Source organism: Asparagus officinalis, chromosome 9 (genome assembly GCF_001876935.1).
Source record: "Asparagus officinalis chromosome 9, Aspof.V1, whole genome shotgun sequence".
NCBI classification, from domain to species: Eukaryota; Viridiplantae; Streptophyta; class Magnoliopsida; order Asparagales; family Asparagaceae; genus Asparagus; species Asparagus officinalis.
In genome coordinates this window covers 65,696,197-65,723,932 of record NC_033802.1, presented here as the reverse complement: position 1 = coordinate 65,723,932, position 27,736 = coordinate 65,696,197, and the positions used below count along the sequence as shown (strand labels likewise).

At 36.5% G+C, this 27,736-nt stretch overlaps 1 protein-coding gene across 1 annotated transcript; it reads left to right on the top strand.

Annotated features, from left to right (window-relative positions):
* Window positions 1-27,736, top strand: LOC109824384 (acetyl-coenzyme A synthetase, chloroplastic/glyoxysomal). Its single transcript, XM_020390972.1, has 18 exons — window positions 1-75; window positions 996-1,139; window positions 1,232-1,387; window positions 1,475-1,597; window positions 1,688-1,856; window positions 4,975-5,057; window positions 5,276-5,377; window positions 5,460-5,549; window positions 5,652-5,741; window positions 5,984-6,097; window positions 8,209-8,285; window positions 8,366-8,444; window positions 8,640-8,708; window positions 8,788-8,963; window positions 9,152-9,208; window positions 9,386-9,476; window positions 9,564-9,662; window positions 27,238-27,736. The coding sequence occupies exons 2-18, from the start codon at window positions 1,005-1,007 to the stop codon at window positions 27,421-27,423; spliced, it is 1,896 nt and encodes a 631-aa protein (XP_020246561.1). The 5' UTR covers window positions 1-75; window positions 996-1,004; the 3' UTR covers window positions 27,424-27,736.

The window sequence follows — 27,736 nt, the reverse complement described above, 5'->3', positions numbered from 1 at the left end:
CAGGCGACGAGGACGATCGCCGTCTACCCTAGCGAGGAGTTTTGCAGGGGGGCCCTCGTTTCTTCGCCCGAGCAAGTAAAATTTTAGCTTCTGGCCCCTTGTTTTGCTTTGGTTTTGTTTTCTCTGGGGACGGTCAGGTTGTGTCTTTTGGAAAAGCTGTCGCCTTTTTTTTTGGAATTTGGTCGTAGCGGGTTTTTACTTTTGAAACTCTCTGACGGAAGAATTTGACTTTTTTCCGCATTAAGTTAAAAAGTTTTGATTTGGGGTTGATTATGATTTTAGTGTATTAATCTAAATGTGATATCTATGTAGGAGTTCTTTTTTGTCTTGAACTCGTAGTTGAGTGATTATGACGTGTCCTCTCAAAAGATTCAATCCTTCTGGGCTTGATCTAGAATAGTTATTATATGCAATGCGTTGATTAGAATGGTTGATTGTACGAACAATGTAGCCAAAGATCACTACTTAGAGGTTTTAGCAGTTCGTTCCTTATCTTTCATCTTAGATGAAAAGTGTTTGTTTTTAATGGTTCTGAAGTTCCCTGTTAAAGGATTCAGTCAGTAGTTATTGGCTTGGCTGATAAAAGATTTAAGTATGCATTTTAATACATCAAGTTATTTTATATGTTATGGTCGTCAATAGAAGCATGAAATTAATGAGTGTGAGCTCGTAGTTCATTTTGCTATATGAGCTAGCAAGTGATACGCTCGAGTACGGTCCATCTCGCAAGTCATATTGTATGGTGTGGAACCTCACCATTTCCATCTCTCGTAGGTCATTTTGCTTACTAATTTGGCAGCTCATTTGCGATATTCTCATATAAATTTCATATTGTAGCATCTGGAAACGTATCAAGAGATATACTAGTTGCGAGGTCCACCTCGTAAGCCACATCCTATGGTGTGGACCTCACCATTTCTGTCTCTTAATTGCTCATTTTGCTAAACAAGGTGGCATCTGATATCCGGTATTCTCATATAAATTTCATGTTGTAGTACCTGGAAATGTACAAGAAGTCGATAGATGATCCTGCGGGGTTCTGGTCAGAGATTGCATCAGAGTTTTACTGGAAAGAGAAATGGGACCCTGAAGTTTATACGGGAAATCTTGATGTGACAACGGGGCCTATTAAGATTGAGGTCAGTCGTTAAATTCTTTAGCTTGTGAGGAAAATATGAAAACAGATGAAGACAGAATTTTTTGACTGGTTCTCTACCCTGTTGCTATCTAGTGGTTCAAAGGAGGCAGCACAAACATATGTTACAATGCATTGGACCGAAACATTGAGACGGGGAATGGAGACAAGATTGCATTGTATTGGGAAGGGAATGAACCGGGTTCTGATGTGAAGTTAACTTACAATGAGCTCTTAGAGAAGGTTTGCCAGGTAAAGTTCCTTCAAATGCTATTGCCTTGTGTTCTTGTAGAACACTAAGTTTATGTTTAATGGGCTAACATTATTGCCTTTCCACAGCTTGCCAATTACTTGAAGCATGTGGGTGTTAAGAAGGGTGATGCAGTTGTTATATACTTGCCTATGTTAATGGAGTTGCCTATTGCTATGTTGGCATGTGCAAGAATTGGTGCTGTGCACTCGGTACTAGAATCCTCAACTAATCAGTTGCATCTAGGGGTTTTTCACTGTGTGAAGAATTGGGGGTATCATGTATTGCTACTTTGTGTCTAGGTTGTATTTGCTGGTTTCTCTGCGGAATCACTTGCTCAGAGGATTATTGATTGCAAACCGAAGGTAGTGATAACAGCCAATGCCGTGCGTAGGGGGGCAAAAGCTATCCATCTAAAAGACATAGTAGATAATGCGCTTACTGAATCTGAAAAGAGTGGAGTTCCTGTAGGTATGTGTTAGCACTTTTTCTTTTTTCTGTTAAATATCCCAGTGAAATTGCTGCTACTGTGGCTAATGATGAAATACTTTTAGTAGGATATTCTTCAACTGAGGAATTTCTTTATGCAAAAGAGTGTTTTTTAGAGTAAACATGTTGATTGGTGCACCTTCTCTTACATGTGCAGTATCTTTAAAAAAACCATCAGGCTTCTTAGTGTAAACCTCAATATTATTAGAAAATGGAAAGCCATCAATACAAACGTTTGGAGCTGGAAGTATAATTCTGGGAGCATTTCTCTGCTCTTTAGTTTCTTCTTTATCAAATTTATGTGGGAAATACAAGTCTTCTTCTTAAGCAGCAGTTTCTTTTCTAGTTAATTGACCGGTACATTATGAACAAGGAGTCCATTCCGGGCTAACATGCATTCTAATCTTCAAGAATGTGTTCAGCTCCCTAAATTTACGGATTTGGTCACCAAATAGTTGGACGTATAACGTAGAAGATATTTCAGCCATTTAAACATCTCTTAATGAAAATGAGGATAAAGGTGCATTATTGTTGTTCTGATGTTCTGATGTTCTGTTGAGGGATAATAACAGAAAATGATAGGAAATGAATGGCAACTTCACATTGACAATTGTCCACAAGGATTTGACAAATTTCTTTCATTTGTTTGTTAAGCGATGACAACTTTTGTGAAAACGTCCAAGAAAGGTAACTATTTGGCAGAGTGGTTCTAGAGGACCTACTAGGTAGCTGATGAGCAGTAAATGCTATCTTATTTCGTCATCCAATATATTCTCATGCAGAAGTAGGAAACCTGTAAATTGTCATATGCTTCAAAGAGGTCTGTAATTTCCTTTTCTTTTTTACTTTTTTGTTCTTTTCATGTGTCTGGGGGATAGGAAATTACCAACATCTTTGAGGAACTGACGCATAGGTTCTGCAAAATGATGTTTTCTTCATCTTGTTAAATTGTTTGTGATCAAAATTATGCTTTTTTTCTTGTACTTTTTTAGCTGATCATGTCATAGTTAAGTCATAACTGCGTCTTTCATGTTTTGGTGTGATAGTGGTTTTTAAATTATTGGGTCATGAAATAGGAGCAAAGATGCATCAAGATTTATGCGTCTTTAAAAAGTTGGATGTTGCTGGTTAGTGTTCCTTGCGATTCTACTCACCTCGGTATTTTGGATGGGTGGATGCATATTAGTAACTCATGCAAGAGGAAAGTGGAAACCTACAAATGATGGAGGCCATGCACGGTAGTATCACTGATCTAAATATGGAGTTCATTTTTATAAATCCTATCATCAACACACTAAGGGCTTGTTTGGATTGAGGGGAATAAGAGAGAAGGGAAGTTAGGGGAACCATTCACCTTGTTTGGGAACACTTAGGAGGTGAAGTTATTCACCCTAGTTCCCCTTAGTTCACCCCTTAATAGTATAAAATTTGTTACCTCTCAAATTGGGGTGTAACCAAGGGGAAGGGAACTCCCTTCCCTTCCCTTCTCTTCTCTCACCTAGCTTCCCTTAACTTCCCTTAACCCCATTGAAATCCAAACACGCCCTAAGGTTGCATTAGTGAGTTACAATTATGTAAGCAACATAATTAACACAATAGCGTAAATAAAGAAGGAAAATTGAGAGGTTCGGCTGAATTGAGACACAACGTGAAGTAGTTCACCTCTAAATGGTCTATTTTAGGAGTTGGGTGCCTGTATGTGGGGGTTTGGACACTTTGCATTAGCTATCTTCCAAGGTCAAAGCTATGTCTATAACCACTCAAAAATTTGAATTATCACCCACCAATTGCTGTTACAGAGCGTCGGAGCGCTGGGTTCCACTTCGTGATTTAAAGGCGAAAGGCGAGGTCAAAATGACAAGATTCTACATGACGTGCTAGGTTTTCAGATTTTGTGATGTTTTTTGTCTGTATCGTATCATACCCATGTCATATTCTCATCCCTGTTGATGCTTCAATTTCACGGACTATGACTAATGGTGCTTGCTCTCTTCCCCTCAACCTTGTTTCTTTTGAAATGTTGGTGCTCTGCACTGAATATTTAGATCATAGCCTGTGTTGCTTACATCGTGATAGCAGCTCTATTTTCTCTTATGTAGGAACTTGAGGTTGAATATCAAGAGAACCATTTGCGACGAAGAGAATGAATGTTGTGGGTTTGGGAAGTTAATATGGAATAGCTAGTAAATATAATCAACATTATTAATCATTTATATTTTCTTTTGTTTCTCTAAAAGATGATAGTCATAATATTTGTTTCTAGTAAATTACTAAAAGTCTAGAGTTTGGATTAGGATGGGCCATTACTTAAGTGAAGCATTATGTTCCATCTTATATCTATATTTGTTTGGCGCTTCACTTCATAGATGTCGGACGAAGTGTCAAACATTATATCAGCTTCCACTTACCTAATGCAACCCTCAAACATTATATCAGCTTCCACTTACCTAATGCAACCCTCTTCTGTTCGGCTCCAGGCTGTGTGAAATTGGGTTCATTAATTGTTGTTTGACTGTTCTGTTGTGTTCCAAGTGTCTGGCCTTCACACTTACGATATTTGCGTTTCATTAACTCTCAAGTAGAGAAACAGAAGCGGCATGATTTTTCCATAGTTGTAATCATACTCTTTGTAACATTATGGACCTTTTGCAATATTCTTTGTAATTGTGAAGACATTCTAGTGCTATTGAGAATTTCTTGGTTTGCTAGTCAGAGCCTTATACTATAATTCTCTTATTGTATTTGGATTATCTGACTACTTTTAGTATTTGGATTATCTGACTACTTTTAGTAATCTGGTTGAAAAGCAGCCAGAGCATTATTGATCTTGACAAGAGAGATATAAGAATGTTTAATGTTTTATGCTATATATGTTGGTTTTTCAGAATCTGCAATTTTTTATTGGGCCCTACTGTTTGATTCCATATATATGCTTGACTAGTTATTGTAGTCCATATGGCATGACAAAATGATTGATGTACTGTTGATTGTATTTTTCTCCTATTATTCTTTAGCAGTAACTTTTTAAAAATCTTTTACATTTATAGGTGTTAGCGTGAAATTCACCCGCTATCTGCATTTATTTATTTTCTCTCCACAGGTTTGTGTTTGACTTATGAAAATCATTTGGCCATGGAGAGGGGGGCTACTAAATGGCAGGATGGAAGGGATATATGGTGGCAGGTTGGGGCATTACTTTACTACTGTATTGTCACACTGAAAGAAGTTTTTGTAGCTTTTAAACCACATCCACTTTTCTAGGCACCTCTGTGTTCTCTAAGAATATTATTATATTCTTTTATTTGTATTGCTGCTGAGAGGTCGTCACGTGCAATCATACTTCTTTTTTCTGTATAGAACGATTTTCATCTCCATTTTCATGCTAAAGAACTCCCTTTCAGGATGTTGTCCCAGAATTCCCTACAAAATGTGAAGTGGAATGGGTTGATTCTGAAGACCCACTATTTCTGTTGTACACAAGTGGCAGTACTGGAAAGCCCAAGGTAATTTCTTCTCAAGTTACTGAAGAAATATAGCATCTTGCTTTTTCCGTCTTGAGTTACTTCTTTACGCTTGTGATGGCAGGGTGTATTACACACAACCGGAGGATATATGGTGTACACTGCAACTACTTTCAAATATGCATTTGACTATAAGTCATCTGATATATACTGGTACATTGCAATTCTTTTTCCCGCCTTCTGTTCTGGTGAAAATGTGTTGTCTAGAAAAATTCAATTATTCGAGGTAAGAATTTGTAATCTCTTTTATTCTTCCTGCAGTGCAGACTGCGGTTGGATTACTGGGCACAGCTATGTAACATATGGCCCTCTGCTAAATGGAGCTACTGTTGTAATTTTTGAAGGGGTTAGTTGCTAACATTTCTAGATAGGTAGATACAGTAGATATAATGGAACTTAGACAATGATTCTGTAAATTTTTGAAAAGTAATTTTTCACCAAGTAGACTTGGCGATATGCACCATTGTTTGGTTGCTGGTTTTATTGTTGATTTGGAGCTTGACTGTACCTTTACCACTCCATGCACCTCTTCCACTCATGTAATTGTTTCTTTAATAGTTCTGAACCTTTCTTTGGGTAAACCTGTAGGCTCCAAATTATCCAGATGCTGGACGTAGCTGGGACATTGTTGATAAGTATAAAGTGACGATATTTTACACTGCTCCAACTCTGATTCGTTCTCTCATGCGAGAAGGTAATGAGGTGAGTACTTCCCTTTGCAACTCTTTCTCCCTGGTTAAGTGAAATGGCATACAGAGTTCAGATCTCTTCTAGGGAAAGAAAATGGAGTTACTGACCGCCTTTGAGTTTACGAGGAGGTAGTTTCATCGTCTTTGTAAACATATCTTTGCTTCTTTCATTTCCTTGCGACATACTATTCATCTGTGTCTCTTTCTATGCATTTGTATGGTTCTCTTAATTATAACTGGTCTAAAAGAGATGAAGGTCATGCTAAACTTTCATTCTAATATTATATGGTCCTCTTTTAAAATTGAATTTTTCTCTCCATCTCCTGAGCTGTGCCATTCTTATCAACAGTGGTGGGTCCAGAAAACTTTTTTTTTGGGGATGGGGCACAAGTATCTACTTATCTAAAAATATAATATATAATATAGTATAATATGGTGGAATAATAGTATCGGATAGGAATGTACTCGGCATCGGCACACTTTATCAGCTTCGTTGCATCACATTTTGTCTGTAATGTGATAGATAAACACAAGTGGGCATTTTTACTACTTCCATTAATAAAATCAAAAGATGTATACTTACTCGCTTTGCAAAATGCAACATTGCGATCACATTCTAACATTTTTTTATATAAGTTAAAGAAATACAATAAAAATAAAATTAATAAACAAATACATATTAGATTCTAACATTTCCCCATCTAATCAAGTTAACTGAGCCCACTTTGGTTGCAATCAACTTGTGGTCATTTGCCCAAGGCTTCTGTTGCCTCAAGTCCACAAAATGATTTTTTTAAATTAATTATTATTATTATGATTTGTTTGTGGTATGGTTCGTGCTTGCAGTTGCTTGGCTATGGCTTTTATAGCTTCCTCTTAATCAAATTAAAAAAGTTGATTTGTAATGATTCTCACTCTTTACTTTATGGTGTGCAATTTATGATTGTTTGGCTAAATCCAGTCGTAATAGACAAGCCGCTATGACTATTTCTTCTAATTTAAAGATTCAGTAACCCTACCTTCATCAATGAAATGTTTTATTTGTAGTGGACTAGTTTTGGGTTTTAGATTTTGGGGTTTACATGAAATGCTTTGTAATGATTCTCACTCTTCAGCTTCATCTTCTTTAAAGAACATACAGTAATCAAAATGGGTCTTGGATTTTAGATTGTGGGTTTCCAGTGTAGTAGTTTTGGGCTTTTAGTGCTAGGCCCATATGACTTTATTTTGGAAATTTAAATGGGCTCTACTAGTTACTTTAGTGCTTTTAGATAAGTTGGGGGTGCTTTTTTAAATTTTTTTGGGGAGGCTTATTGTAAAAAGTACTAGGTTCACTTGCTGTAAGAAAAATTCTAGGGGTGCAACTACGCCACTTGGGGAATACATATATCCGCCCCTGCTTGTCAATTATATGTGGCACATCATTTCCCATGTGTGATCTTTCAAATTGAATTCATATTCTTATTTGTAAAGTACAACATTTACTCATTGTTCATTCATATCCCATGTGTGCTCTTTCAAATTGAATTCATATTCTCATTTGTAAGGTACAATATTTACCCATTGTTCATTCCCATTGATTTCTATGTTAATGCTTCCCTTTGAATTTGCTGTTATCTCCATTATTTAACCTGTAGCACAATTTACTCCACTTTTTATTCCTCTTACACTTCCGTGGGCCTCTGCTTACTAGAGCCTTCCCTACTCGGTATTTCATGCTCATGCTTATCTTTCTTCCTTTCTGTTGGTAGGAACACATGTTTGTCTAAATTCTCGCTCTCTTTAATTTTTGTACCTATCGCTTCTACTGGTTCTCATATATAAAATGTTGTTGACTCCCTGATAGCTCTCAATCGAATTCTCTTGTAACATGCTACCTCAAGTCTTATTAGCATGTTGTTATACTCAACCATCCAGAAGTCCCTTTTATAGTGCATTAATTTTTTTGATTGAGTGTTCATCAGTTCCCTCTCGGTAACATATCTATGAAAAAAGATAGCTGTACTCTATACCAGTGTATTCTATCTAGTAGATCTAGAGAATAGAAAATATGTTTATGTATGTAGTTTTATATCACATGCTTTTATTAATATTGAACATGTTTTCTATTTTTGTTTTATGCAGTATGTTACTCGCTATTCTCGTAAATCATTACGAGTGTTAGGAAGTGTAGGGGAGCCCATAAATCCAAGTGCTTGGAGGTTCATATCCATTCTTTTATGTCAGTTGATGAGCAAATATATAATTCTTCAGAAGCATCTTATGTTTATACTTGTCTTAGGTGGTTTTATAATGTCGTTGGCAACTCACGATGCCCTATTTCAGATACTTGGTGGCAGACTGAGACTGGTGGTTTTATGGTAACTTAATCTCCATATTTTCCTCCATGGTGCTTATCATTATCAGATCGAGTCTCTGTAGAAAGATTTATGTTTCCATAGGGGTTAGTCCTTTAGTCAAGGGGAAAAAAATTTGCAGTGCCCTAATTATTCGTTGTTGTTTGTTTCATCTTCCTGATAATTTAACACTCTTTTCATTTCTCTGCTTTATGATAGATTACTCCTCTACCCGGTGCATGGCCACAGAAGCCTGGCTCTGCCACATTTCCATTCTTTGGGGTCCAGGTATTAGCAAACAAATTGTATTATGTGAAAATGTAAACCAACATTATTTTATGATTTGTTTTGAGAAAATCTTTTGCAGCCAGTTATTGTGGATGAGAAAGGGAATGAAATAGAAGGTGAATGTAGTGGGTATCTCTGCATTAAAAGATCATGGCCAGGGGCATTCAGAACACTTTATGGTGATCATGAAAGATATGAGACCACATACTTTAAGCCATTTTCAGGTTATTATTTCTCTGGTGATGGCTGCAGCAGGTAATTTAGAGTTTCATAAATTTCATGCTTGCATTCCATCTTTCTCTAACAGATATGACACCAACGCTAGTTCATTGTACATTTTCTTCTGTCAAAAGTGTGATTCCTAATGCCTGTGCTCAAATTATTCTACATTTAACCTCTATTTTATTTATATTGACATGGTCTGATATTTATCCTGATTTTAGGGACAAGGATGGCTACCATTGGCTCACTGGAAGAGTTGATGATGTTATCAATGTCAGGTATTGCTTCAAATTGTTCTATTCAAAATTCTCCAAATATGCATGAATTTTATTGCAATCATAGAAGACATTTTTTATGTGCAACAAGTAACATTATATTGTAGGCATGAGAAATGTTCTTAATGGCTTAAGATAAGATCTTATTTCTTAACTATGAACAATAACATGACATTTCAGTGGACATCGTATTGGGACAGCAGAAGTAGAATCTGCACTAGTGTCACACCCTCAGTGTGCAGAGGCTGCTGTGGTTGGAGTTGAGCATGAGGTGAATACCTTTCTCATTTTCCTATTGTTCGTTTACAATTCTTCACCTCCCTTATAAGAGCTTCATACCAACATTTCTTTGTCCTAGGTCAAAGGGCAGGGTATTTATGCCTTTGTTACTTTAGTAGATGGTGTTCCTTACAGTGAAGAACTCCGGAAAGACCTCATATCAACAGTGCGAAAACAGGTCTATCCTTGTTAACTAGTTTATCTGCATGTTTTAATTTTAAAGTAAGATTTCAATTTTCAAATATCTGCTGAAACCAAAAAGTTCAACATTTTAAGTTACTTTTTCCTGACTTCTCGTAATCTCTGCTGACCTGTGAACCTAAGACAAACTGTGCATAAACTCAGCTGGTTTATATTGTTTAGATATGAGTTTTGAGTTGTTAACAGGTATTATCCACTTAGCCCGTATCGATACAGTGTGTTTGAGATAATTTTCTCTTCATGCTTTACTTGACTCAAGCCACTTAGTTTCAGAGAATAGTAGTATTCATGTCACTTTGTTATGCAATACTCATTGTTCTAAATATCCCCGGCATGACCGATATATTGGAAATATATCCTTTGTAAGGCTTTATACAAAACGGTACAGTCTAAATACTCTTTACCGCTTTTTAGCAATTTTTCGGTAACATATTGTTGACATGGCTGATATATGAGTCAATATGTTGGTCGATATGTCCTTTTATATGACTTGTCGACAAACAATGTACTACTTTTGCCATTTTTTGGGCAATTTATCATGATTTTCCTGATATATCAAGTGACATTTCATCCTTAAAAAAATCGACTGGTGTTATACCCTGAAAATTACTAAGTATAATGAACTCTAAATAGTCGGCCACATGCCGTATTTAAACTAGCCGAGTTGCACAAAACTAAAGACCCGACCCGGGTATTAGCTTCGCCAATCTCTTTCCAAGACACAAGACTGAGACAAAAAACGTCTCGAGAATTACTCGAAGCATTTGGGATCCGAGAGGAAAAGTGTCCTCCACTTGGACTCTTTGTGGAATGTCTTGAACAAAGGGACGACCTTCTAGCTTTTCTAAGCCTAGCTACGTACCGCAGTCACTATCCAATTTAATGCATGACTCTGGAGTCATTGTGAGTTCCCCCGTTGAAGTCATAATGACTCCTCGGACGATGCCAGCGCTTTGCAGTTGTCACTATCGCATTAAATGCAAATGTGACTCATTCACCCAATGATGACACTGTAAAGCGATGTCTGATCAACTGTGATGCGAAACGGAACATGGGGTCTATCAGAATCAGCGATTTAATTTAAACAACGCACCGTTTCGTCAAAATTCATGATCTTCAGTAGGAAATCAATTAAAACAGTTAACGTGACATATGAATTTAAACAAGATTTGCCTCAATAGTCAAGAACAATTCCAATCTCGATCAATTTAATTGCAATATTTATTATCATTGCACAAGTTTTACAATCAATATCAAGTTTTAACAATCACATGTTCAGTTTCTCTCAACTCACAATTATACTTTAAGCAGTGAATATATGATAAGAGTTTAGAGGTAATATACTCATGCAATTAACTAACAAAATGAGATTGACAGAAAAATAAAGAGGAAACGAAACTTTCGTCGGTCTGACCAGACTCGACATGAGAGACCTTTGGAGGTGGTGCGACGACAACGGTGAACTGAACGACGATGATGAGGCGGAGATCCTATGACGACGAGTGCGACGGTGTTGAACTGATGACGACGCTGCGATAGGATGAGGGCGGTGCGATGTCCCACGGGTAGTCGTCGGGTCGATGCAAGTGGCAGGCGTTGGGACGAGGCCGACAGTGGCGTCAAGACGAAATAAACGACGGCTCGAAGGTAAGGAGAGCAGAGAGGGATCAGCAGCTTGTGGAAGAGGAGAAGTGGTGGGGGCAACGAGGCTGTGAGATGAACAGAGGAACGAGGGATCAGCAGCTTGTGGAAGAGGAGAAGTGGTGGGGGCAACGAGGCTGTGAGATGAACAGAGGAACGGGAGAAGATAGTGGTTTGATGGCTAGAAGAAGAGGAACATGTATTGGCCTAGGGTTTCACACTCGAGGCCTAGGTTTCACACCCAATGCTTCACACCAGATTTTAGCTAATGCAATTTTTTTTCATTCAATAATTCATTGCCTTTCAATAGTCTCATACAACCTTATTTATAAAGAAAAACTACGTGCACACAACGTGCAATAAAAAAAGAAACAAACAACAATCCCTCAAATCACTCAACTACAATTAAACTAAATTTCAAAATTCAAATTTCAAAATTCAAATTTCAAAATTCAAAATTCAAAATTCAAATTTTAAATTTCAACATTCAAAATTCAAAATTCAAAATTCAAAAATATATCAACTAATCAAATATTGCCATTTCTTGTCCTCATTATTCTCCCTGGGTGGGAGAAAACTCGACTCTGTCGAGTTAGCTGCAGAAACTTGTCATCTTCAATATACTCTGTCGTCAGTTATTTTTTTCTACATCTCAAATCATTAGTTAAATTGCATTGTAAATTCACCATCTAAAATATTATCAAAATTCACTGCAGCTTGGGTGAATATATAGAAGTGGGGGTAAGGTGAAAGAACTCTCAGAAATAATAGGCTAGGGTCAGACTTATATTAGTGGACTGTCAATAACATTGTGACTGTTTAATCACTCAATATTGAAAATAGAACTATGACCAAATCAATAAATGTTGCCATTAATCATTTCAAGAGTTGGAAAAATTCATAAATATCATGTCAAATCTTAAACAACAATAAAGAATTGTATTGGACAAGTCCAAACCATCTAAAATATCAGCATCAACAGTTTTAAATTAGGTTCTGACTCCATATCATTCATTTCAGTTAACAATGTATTTATTCAAGTTAGATCACTGATTCCCCAATATATGACCAATGCAAAATAAAAAAATGATGTAAATCAACTCAAATGATTATGATGAAATGCAAACTCGAATAATGTGATCAATGACAAATATAAACTCAACGAAGAAATGCATGACGTCCTCTATCAAATGGAATAATTATGTGTTCCTTCGTTAATATGTATAACAAATTTCCTATTTTTGAAGTGATAAGGAGGAACGTGCAAACACATGCATGAAGGAGTGTTTTTGTGTGCTTAATATGAAGGAGAAAGGAAATAAAAACACTCGTGCTCAAACTTGTATCCCTAATCACTATAGATTCCCAAAAAGGATCAGTGTATATGTGAGTGACTATCGGGACAATGCATGGGGATGTGATATCTAATATGGTAGCTGTTTCACTATGCTCAGTTTGGGTTTTAACTTCCATACAGATATCCGAGTGAACCGAATCAAGAACTAAATCAGGAACGTGTTGGGTGTCATGTTTGTCTGGGAGGACTTCGTGGGGAATATCAACAACGTTTTCAATCATTGGAGTTAGTTCAGGAGGAGTTGAAGTTTCAATTTCAAAAACAACTTCAGAGATAACATCAGTGGGCTCCATGATCAGAGGGGTAGTTTCAGAAGAAATGAGAATGCATGGTTTGTCAATTTTAATATTCTGGAATTCCTTATCAGAGTTAGATTCTATCAAATCTACGGCCTGGTTAACAGTTTCCTTAATAATAGATTTTGATTCCGTTATATGCGGCTTATTAATTCTAACTCTGAACGGAGTTGTACAGACGGATGCAACGTGCCCATATCCTTGACAATTGTAACACTGAATTATTGGGTTAAGTTTGGTGAGATATCTCTCTGATTTCTGGCCCTTGGGATCGACTCTAGATTAGGAATAACTAGGGTTAAATTGACTCGGAGGCTGACTAGAGGTAGTGGCACGAGAAGGCTGGGAGGAATGAGTTCGAAAATCCTGACTCCTATGAGATTGGTGGAATTTAGCTTCATCTAGATCTTGAACTAAGGCGTAAGATCTCTCAAGGGTGTCCACTCCTCGAGCAAAGAATTCGGCTTGGAGGTCACTTCTCAATCCGGCTTTAAACTTTGACAAAACTTTCATTGGTGCCTCTTGCTCAATGGTGCTGCATCGAGTAAACAATTCATCAAATTGAGCAACGTACTCTTTTGCAGATTTGGTTCCCTGAGTAAGACAATGCCACTTATTTAGCAATCCATAAATAAACGATGGCGGGAGATATTTCCGTTTCAGTTCGTCGGTCATTTCTCGCCAAATAAAAATTGGTAACTCACTTCTAATATGCCTTATCATTTCAAATTTGGACCAATATTGACAAGCGGGTCCAATGAGTTTCATTGTGGCAAACTTGATTTTTTGGGATTCCGTCAGGACGTACCAATCGAAGTAGCGATCCATGCTCTTCAGCCAGTCAAAGAAAGTTTATGGGTCGAGCTTACCATCAAAGATTGGTGGATCAGGCACAAGTTGAGGTGGGGGTCGATGAACGATATACCCATGACCTTGCGGTGGGTATCCATAGCCTTGACCTCGTGGCGGAGTTGTAATCCACATTTTTTTTAACCTCACTAATCTTTCGTGGGTTTCATCAATTTGTGCTGCTAGTTCAGCGAATTTCTCAAGGAGTTCGGGATCTGTGTTACCTGACAGGCTGGACTCACTAGATGATTTCAGCGAATTTCTCAAGGAGTTCGGGATCTGTGTTACCTGACAGGCTGGACTCACTAGATGATTCACTAGACTCTCCTAATCAGGGTAGATGTTACCTGACAGGCTGGACTCACTAGATGATTCACTAGACTCTCCTAATCAGGGTAGATCTGTGCGAGGGGGCATGCACTAACAACTAGATGATATGAATGGGTTCACAACACAAATATTTTTTTTTAAATAAAGACTCAAAAAAATTCTTAACCTAGAACCATGCTCTGATACCAAAAATGATGCGAAACGGAACATGGGGTCTATCGGAATCAGCGATTTAATTTAAACAACGCACCGTTTCGTCAAAATTCATGATCTTCAGTAGGAAATTAATTAAAACAGTTAACATGACAGATGTATTTAAACAAGATTTGCCTCAATAGTCAAGAACAATTTCAATCTCGATCAATTTAATTGCAATATTTATTATCATTGCACAAGTTTTACAATCAATATCAAGTTTTAACAATCACATGTTCAGTTTCTCTCAACTCACAATTATACTTTAAGCAGTGAATATATGATAAGAGTTTAGAGGTAATATACTCATGCAATTAACTAACAAAATGAGATTGACAGAAAAATAAAGAGGAAACGAAACCTTCGTCGGTCTGACCAGACTCGACGTGAGAGACCTTTGGAGGTGGTGCGACGACAACGGTGAACTGAACGACGATGATGAGGCGGAGATCCGATGACTACGAGTGCGACGGTGTTGAACTGATGACGACGCGGCGATGGGATGAGGACGGTGCGATGTCCCATGGGTAGTCGTCGGGTCGATGCAAGTGGCAGGCGTTGGGACGAGGCCGACAGTGGCGTCAAGACGAAATAAACGACGGCTCGAAGGTAAGGAGAGCAGAGAGGGATCAGCAGCTTGTGGAAGAGGAGAAGTGGTGGGGGCAACGAGGCTGTGAGATGAACAGAGGAACGAGAGAAGATAGTGGTTTGATGGCTAGAAGAAGAGGAACATGTATTGGCCTAGGGTTTCACACCCGAGGCCTAGGTTTCACACCCAAGGCTTCACACCAGATTTTAGCTAATGCAGTTTTTTTTCATTCAATAATTCATTGCCTTTCAATAGTCTCATACAACCTTATTTATAAAGAAAAACTACGTGCACACAACGTGCAATAAAAAAAGAAACAAACAACAATCCCTTAAATCACTCAACTACAATTAAACTAAATTTCAAAATTCAAATTTCAAAATTCAAATTTCAAAATTCAAAATTCAAAATTCAAATTTCAAAATTCAAATTTTAAAATTCAAAAATATATCAAGTAATCAAATATTGCCATTTCTTGTCCTCATTAAACTGACTTCACCGACCCGACCAAATTACGAAAATGTCCTCTTAAACTTCCTATAGGTAATGGTCATCTCCACTTCATGAAGGTAACTGCATCTACACTTCTGCTTAATCTATTATTGACTTAAGCGCAGGAGAGTACATCGGAGAACCCAACTCTGATCCTCTAATGGTGTTATCTGTGCACAAACCTCCCCTCAGTTGATTAGCCTCAAAGAAGATCAAGGGACCCTAAACTCCTCCAAATACCCAATTGTCCTCATAATTAACTATCTGACATAAACAATCTGAATGTTGCATTTTCAATTTGGACTTTATTTTTTTTAAAAGATTGGTTAATGGTCATAAACATATATCATTTATATTTTTGTTTGCTTAGATTTCATTAAGTATGTTTAGATTACACTTTAGTATATTATTATATACATGCTGTCAACAAAGTGAAGGAAATAGAACATACAAAATGGTAGAGGGGAGGAAGAAGACAACAATGGAGCTACTCATTTTCTGTATCTTTCTTCAGTAAAGAAGGAAAGAGTTTAAGAGTTTACACCTATTTACAAGCATTAACCACCATAACATTCAGCTATTTACGATAACTAATTATAGTATTATTTCAGCCATTTATTGTTGATTTTAGTCATTTATACCACCTAATCTTCAGCCAAAGGAGTGATTCACTGCTATGTGATGAGCTATAGTAGACAAGTCATGGAATATCCTTGCTGGTTTATTCCTTTTCTTGACATCCTGTTCAAACTGATGGTGGTTCATCATCAGTTAGCTTTTAAAATAATCATGGCGTTTCCTCATCTGATATTTTGTAAAATTTTTTGCCAATTGTTTGCTTGACGAAACATATGGAAGTGAGACCAAGCCGTGCTCAAATTTTCATGAACAAAGTGACAATCCTCTTTAATATGCTTGGTCTGTTCATTGAACACTGGATTACTTGCGACCTTCACGAAACTCTAACAAAATAATGAAGTTGGAGATAGTGTTGGGATGCAAAATCAGCCAGAAGTCATTGAAACCATATGATTTCTCCACAAGTTTTGATAACATGGCTTGATATTCTGCTTTAGTCGAGTATTTTGATATTGTTTGTTGCTTTTTCGATCTCTAGGAAAGTAGAGAACTTCCAAGGAAAATACAATAGCCCGTAGTGGAGCGTCATGTATCTTTGCAACCGACATAATCAACATTTGAGGAGGTCTGTAGTTTCGGAGGAGAGGTACTTAGATAAGATCAAGGTTTTAAATGTCGGCCGACATGTCGGTCGTGTCGGCTAACACGTTGGTTTGATGGCTCGAACGACACGACTTGGACAATTTCAAGTCGTATGTCCTTTTTTCAGGTTTAAGTCGGAAATATCGGGGATATATCCGGCCATATCGACCGATTTTTCAGCTTTGAAAAATCGGCCGATGTAGCCTTTTTCTTTTTTCCTGCTGTTTTTCTAATCGGGTTTGGGTTTAGTGCTGAAAACTTGAACACATTTCACTTTTGACCTGTTCTGAGAGATATGAACTCGATAGAAAAACAAAAACAAAATGTAGGTCAAAATTGTCGTCTCGTCCTCGTCCTCTCTCTTCCTCGTCCTCATTGCTACAAGGTCGGAACCGTAACCGCCTCGTTCTCTCCCCCCCTCTCTCTTTCCTGTGAGCCTGTGACTTCGGAACCATCGCTGCCGCCTTCTTCCCTGCGTCGTCAGAACCTAACGATAACTTCAAGCTTCCCTCTGGCCAGTCACAATGAGTCTTCTTCTATATCTCTCTCTCCAACATTCTCTCTCTTGAGTCTCTGATTCTCTCTCTCTCTCTCTCAAGTCTCTCTCTCTCTCTCAATCTCTTCGTCTTTCTCTTAGTCTCTCTAATTCTTTGATATTTTTATTTTTAATTTTTTACAGTTTATGCTGAGCAAATTCTTGAGCTTTAATCTTATTCGTCATTTTGGTTGTTTGTCAAAATCAATTTATTCCTAAACATCATATATTAATATTATTTACTAACTTAAAATCAAATTTATTCCTAAATTCAATTACTAACTTAAAAGTTAAAATCAAATTTATTCCTAAATTCAATTACTAACTTAAAAGTTAAAATCAAATTTATTCCTAAACATCATATATTATTTATTTTTTTATATGTTTAGACTTTAAAATTTATAAAGTTTGCTTAAATTGAATTTAGGAATACTTAGATTGCATTCAGGACATGATATTATACATATGCGCACCACCCGATATGACAATCCAATATTTAGTCCATGTCCCCCGGCATATCCCCGATTTTTGCTATCCGACATAGATTTTAGCCGTCCGATATGAACCCGACATCCGACATTTGAAACTTTGGATAAGATAAGCTCATCGTTAGATTAGAACGTAGATAACGAATTATCCAATGTAAATGCAATCTATGAGGGGCAAAAACAAATTGACTCACAATATGCACAACATGTGCAATGTCAGGGCTTTTAACAATTCATCTATAATCGTAGGATCTGGGATAGGATCAACTTCTTTGCTACTGTTGTTAGCGTTTAATTCAAGAAGAGTGTCAACAATTATATCATCTTTGTGTGTATTTTCACTGACTTAGAAAATACCCTCTAGAATTCTTAGATATTTCTAATCCAAGAAAGTATGCTGCTTGACCAAGATATTTCAGTTGAAAAGATTATTGAAGAATTGCTTTGCGGTTTTGAATACCTTTATTGTCAATCTCCGTGATTGTATTATCATTATCATAGACTAGAACAAAAACACTGCCCTTGTTTGTTGGGGATATAAATAGAGAATAGTCATTATGCCTTTGGCAATATCTAGCACCTAGAATTTCAATTTTGCAAGCCATGCTTGGGTGCTTGTTTCAACCCGTATAGTGGTTTGTGCAATTTACAGACCAAATGAGATGTAGAATGTCTAAGGGGAGGTCTCATGTAGACTGTTTTAGCTAGGTTTTCATTGAGGAATGCATCATTGACATCCATTTGATAGATGTCCTATTTTGAATGGTTGAAACAACACTCAATATTCATACAGTTGTCATTTTGGCCACCGGAGCAAATTTTTCGTCATAATTGATGCAATATTCCTACTTGAAACCTTGAGCTACGAGACATGCCTTGTAACGATCCAGTGATCCATCAGCTTTCAGTGACAGAATAGACCCATTTACATCGGATGTTCTGAACAAAAAAGGTACGAGCTTCCAAGTGTGGTTAAGCTCCAAAGCATCAAGTTCTACCTGTGACACCATTTTGCACTCTCTTCAGTTTGCTTATAAGACTGAGGAATAGACGAAGGAGCAAACATGGTAAAAAATGAAAGATGGTCAGGAGGTTTAAATATGCGAGAAGATCGACGGAGGTTTAAATATGTAATGTGTAGACTTAGCATGCAATTTTGAGTGTTCGGAATTAGGTGACGTGCATTTGAAAATGCGAAGTAAATCATACTTGGGTGAGTATCCATATAACTTCTTCAAAGGGGGAACATTACCTAGCAAGGAGCTAGGTGATTGATTGATTAAGTATGCAGCCGTTTTGTATATAATTTTAGTCCAAAATGCCTTTGTTATTTCGCATGAAGGTGCAAAACGCGTTGTCTCATGGGCAAGGTTTTAAATATCTGTTATCAGGGATTTATCGGACGACCAAAATCCTTATCGGATAGTGAAAATCGGGGATATATCGGGGATAAGTAGTATTTATCAGAGTGATATATTGGATGATCTGTATATATAATATAACAATTAAAAAATGTAACCTAATCATGCTTAATGAAATATAAACATACCAAAATGTAAATCATCATGTTTAGAATCACTAACAAATTGTAGAAAGCGAAACTTGCATCATAGCCTTGAAAAAATATAATGTTAGTCAAAATGGGCCGATAATCCCGATAATCCCGATAAAAAAGTCTTACTTATCGGCCGATAAGTGCCGATAACGCCGATAAACCTACAAAAACGATAACCGATTAAAAATCCAATTTATCCTAGCGGAGAGCTCCCAAATCCGATAACTCGGCCGATAATATCGATTATCGGCCGATATTTAAAACAATGCTCATGGGTCTTTCTTTCTGCAACTTTTGTCTTGTTATGGTTGATGAGGATAACTTCTTTGATGAATTATCCCTTCCGCAGATGAGCTCAAAATTTTATAGATATGTAGTCCCCCCGAGTTGCTGTGCAAGACCTTGATTTTCTTATTCAAATGTGTGCTCACCATGGCGTGAAAGTAATTAAACCACTTGCATAACTTTAGATTTATGTCGCAAAAAATACACTTAGGGAAAATGAGACATCATCAACAAACAACACTATATTTTTTTCTGTTTATGAACCAACACGAGATGACCCCTACTCATCTGAATGAACAACATCAAAAGTAGAGGTAGCATGATTCATATTATGAGATTCCGCTAAACTACAATCTTCATAATCTTTATTAATGTCATATTTGTGATTGAGTTTGTTTAACAAAGCACCAAAGTAAAACAAAGATTAAAGGTTGGAAGCATGAGGATGGCCAAGACGATAGTGCTAGAGCTTCCATATTTTATTTGAGGAATTAGTTTTAGCAGATGAAGGACAAGATAACAAGTGGGAGAACTGAAAGCATATCTGAAGTCCAACACGAAGAGTTTGTTGGAAATTCGTGCTAAATACATGCAAAATACGCAACGGAAGACTGAATGTATAATGATACTAAGCATGTAGAGAGCATAAAAAACAAGCTAGGACCATCCTAATTAAATCTAACATGATCCCTATATTAAAGAGAGCATACAAGAGTTAGAAAGTCATACTTTCGAAGCTTGATTCGATGGAAGATCGAGTAATTCCTAGCTCTTGCTCCTTGTAGTAGTAAATCTCTTCGTAGTGGATCTCCAAATCTTCAAGTGAGCTTGATAAAATCGGAGTCTTCTTGAGACATAAGGCAAGATATCCACCCCGGGTACTTTAAAATCCTACTACTTTCTCTTACTCAAAGATTGCTAGAGTTTAGTAAGAGGTAGATCTCTCTTCTTTTCTTTTATGAAAAACAACTATGAATAAACCATTTATTTTATTTTTCCATTAACTATGAAAGAAGAAAGAGAGCTCATATTTATAGAGGAAGAATATGTCATGACATGAATGACTCATCCTACGAGTCACACCATGAGTCATCAAAACAATGATTCTCTCATGAGTCATGCAATGACTCATCTCATGAGTCATGCAATGAATCATGAAGAATCAAAACTATGTGCTAAAACCATGTTCCCAAACCATACCACCTTAATGACTCATCTCATGACTCATTAATCATGGTATAATGAAATGCGTATTTTATAAATAAAAATACCACATCAATATAATATTTTATAAATACGGTATTTCGTAATTTTCCAATCATTGATTAATAAGTCATCATATGACCAAAAAATTAGTGAGTTGACCAAAAGTCAACTATTGACCAAAAAGTCAACTAGTAGACTAAAAGATAATTTTATAGGAAAAATACTGGAATTTATTTTCTAAGCACATAGCATTCTGATTTTACCGATATGCATAACCGTTTATGTGTATTTGGTGAAAATCATATATGCGTATCAATTATACGTATTACTTTATAAATTTGTATTTCATATGATTTAAGTACGCACTTGGTGTGACTCTAGGACCCAACTTAAGAACTCGACAGTGGATGATATTCACAAGTACAACAGAGGTGCTAGCTATACATAAAGACTACCCGGGTATAAGTTGTGATAAATGTCTGCAAGATGCTTACACAATTTTATCAAGACCACTCAGTGATAATACCGTACAGTTCGGTCTCTTCGTCAAACCATGTCAAACTATTGAGACTAGGGTATGAAAAACTGTCAAACCCTAATTGCTCCAAACCATGTCAAACTATTGAGACTAGGGTATGAAAAACTGTCAAACCCTAATTGCTCAATTAGTGTTTATTGATATTAAACTCATAACCTATAAGATCAAACTGACACTCAGTTTATCTTATTTACCTCGGCCAAGGATTTTCAGGTTATAGTTATATCAAACGATCTTATGACATCAACCCCCTATACTGGGAGAGGAGAATCCTATCTTGCCATCTCAATATCTACTTATGTCTCGGGATGCACCCAATAAAAACCGTTATGCACAACTCAATGAGAACTGTGGTTAGGTAAAAGTCTAAGTACACCTATACTGACGTGTAAGATATTGCACTTATGCCTCAGGTCAATAGACTACTATGTACTATATCACTTGAACTTCTATTTGACAGTTAAGTATAATTACCAACTAGATGTTCTCAGTGAGTCATTCAGTCAACTCATTCACTAATGAGTCACCTGTATACTATATCTTGATGTCTCACATCAATGATCCAATGGATGGATCATCATCCTACCAAAGGAGAAATAGAGTATACACTAGTCTTCCCAAAATGATGATGTCCCATTTTAACACTTCATCGACTAGGAACATTTTAGAATATACGTTAGCGACAAATCAGATTAGGAACATTTTAGAATATACGTTAGCGACAAATCAGATCTCTTCATTACGATCATATCCGAAATGTCTTATAGTCTAGTATCATTCTAAGGACTTTCTGTATTAAAATACCAGATAAATCTGACCAAAATAGCATACTATTATTTTGAACAAGAATGTTATATTCATATAGGTCCTGTTATAATATACAATAATTGTCTGTAGGGCACCTATATCCAACAGAGTTCCCTTTTCCTATAGCAACCAAATAAAGGCAACCAGATAAAGAAAATGAGACAAGATATTGTTTTACAAGTTGGCTAATAAAAATAAGATTAGTTGATAAATTGTAACATATAAAACTTTAGAAAGGGGTGGAGGTGGCAAATTTTTTGGAAGTTATGGTTAAAGAGCCAATTCTTTCAACATGAAGGCTTCGACTATTTGTGACATGGATTTCATCTTTATCATATGAAAAGATTTCATGAAAAACATTCATGTCCCCTGTCATGTGATTGGTAGCACCGGAATCTAAAACCCAAGTATTGCGAGAATAAGCATTACTTAAAGTGGAGGCATGAAGGGCTTGAATAACTTGTTGGAGTAATTCTGGTGAAAGAGTGGAAGTTTGATTGGAGATGTTAGGAGATGTCACAACCTGAGGAAAGAACGTGAATAGTGGAGAAGAAGAAACACATGATTTGTAGAGGATGCAATAGATACTCCTATAGCAACATAGACCCTTGGAATTCCTCGTCTCGTAGGATGTTTCTTGCAATCTCTATCAAGTGCCTTTGTCTTTTACAATATTTGTAGAAGAGAATGCGGGCTCACTCACCTTTTTCTTCTTGCAATGATTGGTAAGATGCCCAATCTCATGTTAGGTGTAACATTTCAATTTGTTGAAATCGCGAATTTTTTCTTTTTGTGTACTAACAAGAAAAGTCGCATCCGAAACTGATGAGTGGAACTTCAAATGATTCTCCTCTGCAAGAAGTTTAGCTAATATATCATTAATATTTTGTGTACTTGAATGATTTAGAATTGCAACTCGGACATGTCCAAACTAAGGTTGCAATTTCATCAAGAATTATCTCAAGCATGATTGTTGTGACAGTTTTATTACAGTTTCAAGCGCTTCTTTGGGAACATATGAGTCTATCATATCCATTTTATTCCATATCATTATCATAGCATAATAAAATTCTTGAATGGTACAAGTTTCTTGAGATAGAGAACTTATCTCTTGCTTGAGTTGATATAAGCATGTTGCATTGCCTTACTTGTGGATAGCTACAAGTAGTCCCACCTCTCTTTCGTCGTGCTAAAAGGACCCAAGTTCATAAGGATGGAATTCTTAACTAATTCCATGATCCATGTCTTTATCTTTACATTGTTTATCAACCATTTTGAAGTAGATCATTCTGTAGGTGTTTTGATAGTCTTTTTCCAAGAAATCTTTGATGTAAGATGCCCACAAAAAAAAAATAATTCTTGCCTTCCAATTTCAATGTCAGTCTATAATGAGAATCCATCTTAAAACAATAAAATAGACAATAAAGCCACCAAAGAAAAAATAACACGAATGTGACTCAAGTAGAGTTGGAGAGAGCTGAACGTAGATGTCCTGAATGAAATCAGTGACAGCTTGATGATGATAACTAAGCGAAACCAGAAGGTCAAATGATGATGACCTGAACAAACCCGGAGACTAGTGGTTAATGAAGGTTCACTGTATGAAAATAAATAAATCCAATCTCACTTGTTTGGCTCTAATGCCATGTTGACAAAGTGAGAGAAAGTAGAACATAAAAGTGGTAGGAAGGAGAAATAATATACCATTGGAGCTGCTCATTTTCTGTATCTTTCTTGCAAGGCAAATGCCCCTACTTATCAAATACAGGATCGGTAATGAAGGAAAGAGTTCACACCTATTTACAAACATTAACCACCTCAATATTCAAAGGTTTACAATAGCTAATTACAGTAATATTTCGTCTATTTATAGAAGATTTTAGTCATTTGTACCACGACAACTCAAGTAATATATTTGCTGATTTTATTCCTTTTGTTGACATATGCATATATTTGATACAGCACTCTGGTGGTTACCATGTATCCTCGATAGTTCTCTGATATCAGCAATGCGATTTGGATTTTAGTTGTCCGATATTTACCCAATATTTAATATTTAAAACCTTGGCAATACCTATTCTCTATTAATTAGTGATAGATGATTAAATCAATGTTGCCAAGGCTGTGACTCGTCAAAGGGGCAAATTAGATTGTATCATGGATCATAGATCCTACATAATCCATTTTACAAAAAAAAGGTCTGCTAGATAATATGCAAATAGAAACACGATTAGTTAGTCTAGTAATTTGAAAGGAAGTTAAATATTGCGTCATCAAGTTTCATTTGCAATTTTCTTCCCCTTTCTATCTGAATGAGTCGTTAGCTCCTTGTCAATTTTTGCAAAGAGGAACTGTAAATGTTGTAGATTAGGTATTAGAAGTGATTGTAAATTCTTAATGTTGAGAAAGAAGGGAAATTGACATCGGAAAGGTCACATGGTCGGATAAGGAAAATAATTGAATGACAAATAGGAGTAGATAACTAGTTCACCACTCCAGGGATAGAAGAAACTCCACCACCTTAGAGATACAGAACAAAGGAAAACTCACCATTTAAGAATCCACCAAAGAGATACATAGTAAAGAATAGACAAGCAAATCCAAAAGCGGCTGGTTACAATTTTAGCCTAGGTACTTATTCTCTGACATGGAACAACTCTCTCCAAGCATAGGAAAGTATGAAATAAATGCTGAATTCGTCCATCCAGATTGCACTAGCTATAAAAGTCTAGAAAGACTAGATATATAATGGATTTTCGATGTCTGACGGAGTTGCATGCATCTCCACACAAGAGTGCAATTATTCTACTTGAAAACCTTCAAAATCCACCTTCTCTTCCGGTGCATAGAAATCCCGATTCATTAATCAGCCTAGAGGTCTCCATTTATTGCAATTGACTTGCATTATCTCACCATTTTGGTTTTGAATTCCCCAACATCATAGATCTAGTTATGCTTCAAGCAAATATCTACTAGGACTTGGAAATGGGCAGTAACATGGGCTTGGGCTTGTCCACCTTACCTCTTGCTTCAATCTCCTCCGGTTGATGAAGACTTGTCCTCAAGTGTAGTTCCTCCATATCTTCTTTATATGGTGAAAGATCAGCGATATTAAAGCTTGTGCAAACACCATAATCATTTAGAAGTTCAACATTATAGGCATACCCACTATTTTGAGTAAGCACTTCAGAAATTTGTCATATATTCCTCATTTATTTCTCGCGATCCCTGATGTAAATGAGAATATTAGTCAAATTTGGAGAATGTGTTCATTGCATATAGTCATCGACTAGTTGCAACAACTCATCTCGTTCCCTGTAACTAATGCGATAGGAGAGAAAAACAACATTGTGAACACGATCAATAGAATGTTAAGTAGAATTCTAACAAGAATTTCCTTTGTAACACATTGAAATTCTGGAATAATAGATTTCATCACCAATGGTTCATTGTCTTCTCCACTCTCCTCAACATCCACAAATGTAAAGACTTGGGTGTCCTTTGCAATTCTCAAACAAGAGATTTCTTGTGTACTCCGTTCTTCATTCTCCATTCTGGAATGATTTCTGTTAGAAATAAAAGAGATGACGATCAAAGTGGGTAAGTAAGATTATTATGGCATTACTGTTTCAAGTTACAGGCACACACTCATTAGCAAAAAAGGAAAGAGAAAAGAAAAGAAAAAGGAAAGGAGAAGAAAAAGAAAGAGACACAGGGAAGAAACCCACAAGGGAACACAATTCTTAGTCATTAACCAAATATGAATCTCTGAGTAAACTACAATACCCTCATTTAAAGATTAAACATAGACTACTGCTTCAACGAAAACTGTCTTCAATAAAGTCCTACTCGAACTAATTATATTACAAGATAAAGTCAAAATGATCAATAATTCAAATCAAACTCTGATAATATAAATCATTCTTGTCTTTTGAAACTCTAGTTTTAGATATGTCAAAACAGGTTTAGTGCACTTGAATGGACAATCTATCCATTTGGCCTTGCATGAAGATATTCTTGTTGACTTGAACAAGGCTAGAATAAAGAAGGATACAACAAATTTGAACTTTTTCATGAAGGCTAACAGCCTGAGAGCATGTAATAAATATGAACAACTTCTTCATATGAGATGACATTGGAATCCTTCTCCATCTCAACTTTGAATGGCAATGCAACTACATTTTGTTCTATAGAAAAGAAGTTGGAAGACTTGAATAATGTTCAAATGTAGCTTCATCTCGTCAATGGGAAAATTAGCGATAATAATACTACTTTGCTGGGTCTATAGAATCAGTACCCTCCGTTTGTAATTCAAGGTTTTCTTCTGTTGGGTCTTATAGAATCAGTATCCCCAGTTTGCAGTTCTAGGTTTTCTGTTGGGTCTTATAGAATCAGTACCCTCACCCTCAGTTTGCAATTCTAGGTTTCCTCCCGTTTGGTCTATACAGTAAAGTTCTTCCCATCAGAGAGATTGAAGGGTTGAACGCTTGCCTGATTGCCAGAGGGTATGCGCAGACCTTTGATGTTGATTACCTTGAGATGTTCACTCTTGTGGTTTGACTACATTATTTCAAGATTATCTTGTCAATGACAATAGTCAGTCGTTAACCTCTTTATAACTTGGACGTTAAGAATGCTTCTTTCATTGTTACATTTAGGAAGAGGCTTACATGACTCAGACAAGTTACGAGATTTATTAAGAGGCATAATGTATGTCATCATAAGAACACTATCAATGGCTTGGAACAATCTTCAGTAGCATAGTTTGACTAGTTAATTATTTTTTGTGCCCAATTTGGCAGAATGTTTCTGAACACTCCCATCTTTGTGCAACACTCTTCTACCAGTACTATCATTTTTTGTTGTTTACATAGATGTTGTTATAAGGATTTGGATTCTCTCCACAATCAAAACGTGCTGGGGGCAAAATTTCGATTATAACCGTCATTTAGTGGACTGATGTAATGTTCAAAAAGTCTCAAGATAATGGCTTATGTCCTCAATCACCTGAAAAGTCAAAAAATTAAAGTTTTGATAACAAACGGTTGATGTTTATTTTTTTTGTTATAAAAAATGTTTAGCTTAAATTGTATTTTTATCAAGGCAATTTAAACTTGCCATGATACTCATTTGGCATAACCTAGTAATAACAAAGTGGTCTGTGCCAGATTGGTGCATTTGCTGCTCCAGAAAAGATACATTGGGCACCAGGACTTCCAAAAACGAGAAGTGGAAAAATCATGAGGAGGATTCTGAGGAAAATTGCTTCCAGACAACTTGATGAACTAGGGGATATAAGTACTCTTGCCGACCCAAGTGTGGTGGAACAGTTGATTGCACTCGGTGATTCCTAAGTTCCAGATGGAAACGTGCACAAAGTTAAGAGAGTTTCTTAGCTTTATTCCATATTCTGATGCTGTTGTCATTGGGACTATGGAAATATACAAAGAGAAATCAGACGATGGTTGCGACCGCATGTCTGATAGAATAAGTGGCGTCCAGGTGTGCTTTAATTTCTTATTTATAGATGTTGTCGAGAAATCAAGATCAGCTTGGATCTCTTGCTGTAGTGTCTAAATGAATATGATCATGTCATTTTATTTATCGGTAAATGTTTTTCTGTTGTTTAACTTTCGAATGCCATAGTGTTTGCGTACTGTTTGAATT